Source organism: Genypterus blacodes, unplaced genomic scaffold, assembly GCF_046128005.1.
Source record: "Genypterus blacodes isolate CSIRO-AG114 ecotype Tasmania unplaced genomic scaffold, CSIRO-AGI_Gbla_v1 ptg000251l_1, whole genome shotgun sequence".
Lineage (NCBI taxonomy): Eukaryota > Metazoa > Chordata > Actinopteri > Ophidiiformes > Ophidiidae > Genypterus > Genypterus blacodes.
In genome coordinates this window covers 5,001-12,500 of record NW_027467047.1, presented here as the reverse complement: position 1 = coordinate 12,500, position 7,500 = coordinate 5,001, and the positions used below count along the sequence as shown (strand labels likewise).

Sequence of the window (7,500 nt, the reverse complement as noted above, 5' to 3'; positions counted from 1 at the left end):
AGCCCCCTCCGTACACCAAGAGAACGCTTGTAGGGTAAGGAGGAGTACAACATATATGTATATACACTGTAAATATATATAAAACAATATCTCTGTGTCGTTAGTCAAACACATGCTTCTTGTCAGAATACGGGTGGGAAGGAAAATAAGGCCAAAGGCTTTAGAAAGCAGAAAGCCCGGGGGCTTCAACAACACACATGGGCACCGAGCTGATTCACCGGTACCACACACGCCACCATGCAACACTGAGCCCTGTGGAAGAACCAACACAAACCTGGCCAGAACTAAAGCGTCGCACCGGAACCAAAGGAGTGCCGTCCTGCTCTGTATTATTATGATCTCAGTGACATCGCCTGGAACGTGCCGCCATCGGCCGACCAAAACCACATGTGCTTCCTGTCCCGCGTGATGACAACACATGAAGAACAACTGATCCACAAAATGAAGCTATTATACAAATTACAAGATGTTATGAAAGAGGGGCCGCTGAGATCTGCCACGTCATCGACACGAGTAAGGAACCGGAGGATGTTGACGGTGATCTCTTCCTCTATCAAAGCGCTGTCAGTGAGTGACATTTCTCTGCCAACCCGCCGGTGGCATGTGTGGCACTGGTGTAACAGCTTTTCCCTGTGTGTGTGTGTGTGTGTGTACAGGTGTTAAAGCTGAGGGATGAAAGCTAACAGGCCAGCACAGCACAGCAACACCGCTACGCTAATCACTACAAGCTTTTGTCGTACTTACCTGCTGATGTGTGCATGTGTGTGTTTCTTGTTTTTAATAATTAGGATCAGAGTTTTGACCTTTAACCTGCCTGCCTGCCTGCCTGCCTGCCTGTCTGTCTGTCTGTCTGTCTTTCAGTCAGAAACCTGCTTTGTGAACAGCAGGATATAGAGAGCAGAGGCATCACTTCCTGTCCCAGCAAGCCTCGGCTCAACAATATGTTTTCTCATGGAGGGTCCTCAGGGTTTGATGATGGCACTCTAAGTCCTGTTAACATCTGCATTACATTAAGACCTGATATAAACCAATGTTTTGTTTGAACTGAATGTTTTTATAGTTCAACCCCCCCCACAGACATTTACATTAAAGTAACGCGGCCACACATTTATAAAGCATTTATTTACCCCTGAAATAGGACACTAACGTTGTTCTGACCCTTGTGTTAGCTATGAGGGCACTTAGCACCTTAATAAAAGACGACTGAGGGTGAACAGACTACGCCAACGTCTCTATGGAAGCAGTGAAGATTCAATGGCAACAAAGTTGTGGAACCGCTTGGCGGATACTAACATCGGTTCCAGGTAATAAGAGGGTTACTGACGGTACTTTGGGGTTGAAAAGTGAACTTTAGTTTGGACCCTTTGGTGTGAAAGCTCATGTTGAGTGGGCAAAGCTGGGACACAAAGGAGTCTCTGCAGCTGGGGCACGTTAGCTGTGTGGTCGCTACAGCAAACCTTGGAAGCACTACAGCAGTCAGAGTTGCAGCTCAGCCTGACAGGAAGTCCCACAGCCATAAAGAACGCAGGGAAGTTTTATCACCGCACATCAAATGAAGAAAAGAGTGGGCAGAGTGCCAGCTGTGGCTCGCTTTGAATGGCGCTCCCTGTGGGCTGTTCTGTAAAATCTGACCTGAGCTCAGATCCAGAGGAGACAACAGAGAAACCAACCAACCAATCAGCATACAGCTCTCACTGGCCTGGCAGAGCAACGAGCCAACCGGCGCACAGCAGCCGCTTTCACTCTGGCACTCAACAAAACAAACAAACCTGTTGGAAACACACAACAGTTTGTCATTTGCTATTGTCTCTCTCCTGTGTGGTGGAAGCTCTGGAGTCCAGGGTTTGAGGTTCGGTCGCATTATGTGGAATCGGAAATGGATCCACCTCTCAAAAAGACCTAAACCTTGAATTTTGAGCCTTTAAAGAAATTGTGAGGTCTTTACCAAAGTAATAATTATTACAGCCGTTTGTATTTATGACTTTCCAGACGTACTCATGATGTATGACCTCATATTTTAAGAGCGCTTTTGCTAACACCAAATATTGGTTGCTAATGAACATAATCAACCGGCTTCAGTTTGATCGATAATAGTAAGAAACATTATTAAACAATTACATATACTGATTCATTATCCTTTTTAATTATTATTATTAATACTTAATAAATGTGTGAAGTCTACTCCACTGCTTGATAACTTCTCCAAACCAAAGACTAAATATTTCTCAGCACATGTCATCAAATTATCCATGATCTGGAAAGTGATAAACACAAATGATGAGAGCACCCATGGTTTGTCTAAATCGAAAATATACATTATTATCCTAGCATCTACTTTGTTACAGAGTGAATTATGACTTGTTATGGACTAAAGTTTGGATAGTTCAGCAATTTTACAAAATGCAATGATTTTCAGGAAAATTACTGTTATTATAATTATTATTATTATTATGGGATATTTGGCATTCAGTTAGCAGGTCTGCAGAATGGAGCCTTCACAGATCCATGAGGCTCCTTCTCTCATCAGTCTGCAGCTGGTGTGGTGAAGCAGCTGAGAGGATGTAGAGCAGATAAACATGCAGGGCGTCGTGAGGAGAAACAGTAGAAGAAGAAGATGGATGTGAGGAGGTGTTAGCCTCATAACATCATAACTATCTAAAGTGTAAATACTCTCATTACATGAGCAGAGCCAGTTTGGACCTTTGTTGTTTCTACTTCTTCCCTTATCTTGCATGAGTCTTTTCATTTCATTCTCCACTGGACTGAACTGGTGCACAGCAAGTTCCCTCAAGATGAATAAAGTTTGATTATTAGTGAATCCAGGAGATACTTTGAGCTTTTATTGTGGAGGGCAGAATGTCTATCTTTGTGCTGTAGACAGAAATAAAGCCCTGGCTCTGTGATCTGAGCCGGCTGTACCCTGGAACAAACGGGACAATGGAGGAACAAGGGGGGGGGCGGGGGCTCCACTCACAGACCTACAGACACAAATGAACACCAAATATCTCCAGAGTGCTGCAACTTCACTCACAAACTACGTCAGTCACATGGGATTGGCAGTCATTTTCCCGAAGACCTCCAGGGTCAAATTCAAATATCAGATAAGAGATTCATTACACAAGGAGTTTAACAAATCTCAATATTTTGCAAACTTGCACTCGGATACAAAACAGAACCCGAGTCAAGTTTAGTGCAAAAACAAGAAGATGAAACCCACAGTCCAGGTTCAGTCTGGAGCTCAGACCCAACTCAGCCCAAAGTGCTTTTGAGGGGGCAAAGTGAGCGCCCCCTATCTGTAAGTACCAGAGTGAGAAGAGACCGGGTGAGAGGAGGAAAAGGAGGAGGAAGAGGAGGAGCAGGAGGAGGGGAAGACAGCTACACCAGAAATACACACACACACACACACACACACACACAAACATAGACAGACAGACAGACAGACAGACAAAAACAAAGAGAAACAGACAAACAGACAGATGGAGAGTGTAACACAGACCAACAAGAGCCACCGTGCAAACGCATGACACGTCACAACCTGAGGAAGGAGACAATAACACCACAACAACAACAACAATAACAACAACAACAACAACAACAACAACAACAGCACTTGGCAGATATGAGACCCGCACTGTGCACTTGAGTTTCGAGAGGCATATCACACACACACACACACACACACACACACACACACACACACACACACACACACACACAAACTCAGAATTGCACAGTGTTACTTGTGAGAGCATCTTGTTGACTAACATTAGTTTCCTGGAGTTTAACCCCGACCACAACCTCCTGACCTTCAGGCTCAGCTGAACAACAACTACACACCAATCTGCACCTAAACCTAAGATGGCCTCTAACCTTCAAACCAAGTCTAAATGGTTCACCTGTCAACATGTCCCTGTCCCCACAGTGTAAGGCACACACACACACACACACACACACACACACACACCAAGCATCTGCCCCCTACCATGTGATACTGAACCACAAACAGCGTGCATTTACTCACATTTAATCAAATAGAATCTAACCTCATCTCATCCAAATCCAACTAAATGACTTCACTCCTCTAAACTATTCTAATCAAATATAATCAAATCAAATCTTAACTACAAATTTGATCAAATCCAATCCAATCTAATCTAATCTATTATTACAATCCTTCTGTATAGTTTGGGTTCTAATCTATTCCATAGTCTTCTTAAGAATTCTGTGTTTGTGTGCTTGTGTGTCAGGGGAACGGTTGTGTGTCGGTGTGCTGAGCAGCAGAGTAGGGATGAAGAGTGGGAAGCCAGGGGTTCTAATGTGGAGATGGAAGGTTTGTCTTCATGAAAGGGAAAGATGATGAATGAAATGAAATGAAAAGGCAGCAGGACAGGATGGAGGGATGAAGGAGAGGACAGGATGGAGGGATGAAGGAGAGGACAGGATGGAGGGGTGAAGGAGAGGACAGGATGGAGGGATGAAGGAGAGGACAGGATGGAGGGATGAAGGAGAGGACAGGATGGAGGGGTGAAGGAGAGGACAGGATGGAGGGGTGAAGGAGAGGACAGGATGGAGGGATGAAGGAGACGACAGGATGGAGGGATGAAGGAGAGGACAGGATGGAGGGATGAAGGAGACGACAGGATGGAGGGATGAAGGAGAGGACAGGATGGAGGGATGAAGGAGAGGACAGGATGGAGGGGTGAAGGAGAGGACAGGATGGAGGGGTGAAGGAGAGGACAAGATGAAGGGATGAAGGAGAGGACAGGATGGAGGGGTGAAGGAGAGGACAAGATGGAGGGATGAAGGAGAGGACAAGATGGAGGGATGAAGGTGAGGACAGGATGGAGGGATGAAGGAGAGGACAGGATGGAGGGGTGAAGGAGAGGACAGGATGGAGGGATGAAGGAGAGGACAGGATGGAGGGGTGAAGGAGAGGAGAGGAAGAAGTCAAGAAAAGGAGAACAGGGAAAATGAAGGGAAGAGGGAGTAGAAAATGGGGGGGAGGGGGCGTTAATGAATGATGAGATAGAAAGAAAGAATAAACAGATGGAGCGAGAGAGAGAAAGCATGAAGAAACAGAATGATTCAGGTAACACTCATCTGATCTGATCCAAAACAAAGCTGAATCTAAAAACAAGTGTTCAGGCCTTTGTTCCATCCAGAGATGAACTTCTCACACCTGTTTGTATAGAATGTGTAAGAACTTCCTCTACAGATCAACTTGATGTTCTGAAACAGCCAAAGAACTCCTGGAAACACCGTAGCAACCGCTTACTATGGACATCATAATAAGGACCGAGCAACATTGTAACAATCGCTCCACATCTAGTATACGTCTATAGTTACACCCAGGCACCGTGCAAAACACCCTAGCAACACCCTAGCAACATCAAAACAAGCTGAACAAACTCTATAAACCACATAGTGACACCCAAGCAACGATGTCAAATATCCTAGCAACCAACTAACAACTAACTAGAACACCTAAGCAGTCACCACAGACCATCCCTGCAACACCTTACTGGTGCCCTAGCAATCACAGAGAAACATCAAAGTAAACAACTTAGGAAACGCGTAGAAGTAGCTGTGCAACCACCTAGCAACATGCTAACAATCACCACAAGAACTCGCACAGCCCCTTAACAACCATCTCAAACGCATCATAAAACAGTTCACAACAAAACCCTGAGAACACCTTCACACTGTAACCTTATACAGCATGTAGCATGTAGCATGTAGCAACACCTGTGTTAGTTTAGCTTAGTCAGGAACCACATGTGAGGAGAACCATCCCATAGTTTGTGTTACCTAGGTAAGAGTCCATGTACCACATGTTCAGTAAGGTGATATAGGGTGCTGCTACATGGTCGCTATGGTAACTGCTGCACCTCACCTGTGAGCTCTGGTCTTTCTTCAGCGGACACAGAAGTTTACATGTGACTGTTACAGATGTTGCAGATGTTACAGAAGCTTTGACATGATGTGCTGCAGTACAGATACAGGATGAGTGCATGGGGGGGGGGGGGGGGGGGGGGGTACAGCTGTTACCGTAGTAATGAGTCATCAATGAGCAGAATCATCTGATCTCATATCTGTGTGATTCTCTGGACATTGATCTTGTGTTGATGCTACAGAAGCGTCTCATGATGATGAAGACAGTGAAGGAGCATTAAAGGGATTTGTCACATTCTCTTGATCTTCAGCTGCTTTATATCTGAACTCTATAATGTCTCTTTATGTTTGAAGATGTTCTTCCTCTCTTCATCTCTGTAGGTCTCTAATGGACCCTGATGGATCCATGTGCTTGTTTCTTCTTCTACAGCACAAAGACAGAAGTTCTGCCCTCCACAATAAAAGCTCAGCGTATCTCCTGGATTCACTCAGTGAGCTGTGTGATGATGTAATGAGGCTAACACCTCCTCACATCTACTTTCTTCTTCTACCATTTGTCCTTACGATGTAAATGTTGTGTACTTGTCTTTACCTCCCATCATTCATTCATAGACTGACCTAGGGTCAAACCACATCAGGAGCAGTTTGGGGTTCAGGGTCGCTCTCTTGACAGGTTGACAGATTTTGATGGGGGAGGAAACAGAAGCTACAGAAGAAGTTAGAGGTCCACATTACTGATCCACATGTGGATGTATAGTATGTAGAGGAGCTTTGAGAGGCTTGAACACGTCTTCATGGATCCATAAAGGTCCAATCAAGACCTGAAGCAGCTGAAGATCTTGAAATGTAGTATCACTTTAATGCTGTGATGAGCTGTGAAATAAGAAGGCCTGTGCATGTGTGTGTGTGTGTGTGTTTCAGGTTTATCTGCTGCTCATGCTCATGGATGCGACATCTTTCCCCCCCAAAAGGCTGAAGAGTGAAACATCCCACCTGGTAAACTGGACTCACATCACAAGTGCAGAGTTCATAACTTTGTCTCTGGTGTTTAAATAACTAAGTAGTTTCTTAAATACATTTATTTTCACAGTATCAAAGCCAGATTATTGCGTGTCTAATGTTAACACGCGTGTGCATGTGCTGTGTCATAGTATGAACCCATTTTATGTATGTAGAGTGAACGATGATCATTGATTGAACTTCTGTCATGGTTGTGTTATTGTTGTGTAGATAGTGTGTGTAATGTTTGCGCACACAACACACAGGGTCAATACTTATCAATCAAACCCATGCATCAAAGCACAGCCCATTGCTCTCATTCAAGTCCCTCCCTCCCCTGGCTCCTCCCCTGGCTCCTCCCCCTGTTCCTCCTCCTCTCTCTTCTCCCCACCTTATCCCCTCTTCCCTCCTACCTTTCCGGACATTTCCATCTGTGGTGCGCTGGAACTCTCCGGCGCTCAGCAGGAAGCAGGCCCGGTCGTGAGGGTAGCGCTCTCGGCTGGTGGTGGAGCCCAGGCCTCCGGTTGCCGGGCTGCGGTCGTCACCCAGCACCTGGTCGATGGTGGGACAGTCCTCGTTGGCCAGAGCCGCGTTGGCCGCAGCATCGCC

At 45.4% G+C, this 7,500-nt stretch overlaps 1 protein-coding gene across 1 annotated transcript in view; it reads right to left on the bottom strand.

Annotated features, from left to right (window-relative positions):
• The window catches only part of LOC143016904 (voltage-gated potassium channel KCNC3-like), a gene marked incomplete at its 5' end in the record, with an annotated part of 16,544 nt that overhangs the window by 7,451 nt on the left and 1,593 nt on the right, over nucleotides 1-7,500 (bottom strand). The window contains 2 exons of the mRNA XM_076171473.1: nucleotides 3,515-3,535; nucleotides 7,305-7,500. The exon at nucleotides 7,305-7,500 is cut by the window's right edge and continues 14 nt beyond it. Coding sequence (XP_076027588.1) covers nucleotides 3,515-3,535; nucleotides 7,305-7,500 — 217 coding nt within the window. The remainder of the gene's footprint in view (nucleotides 1-3,514; nucleotides 3,536-7,304) is intronic.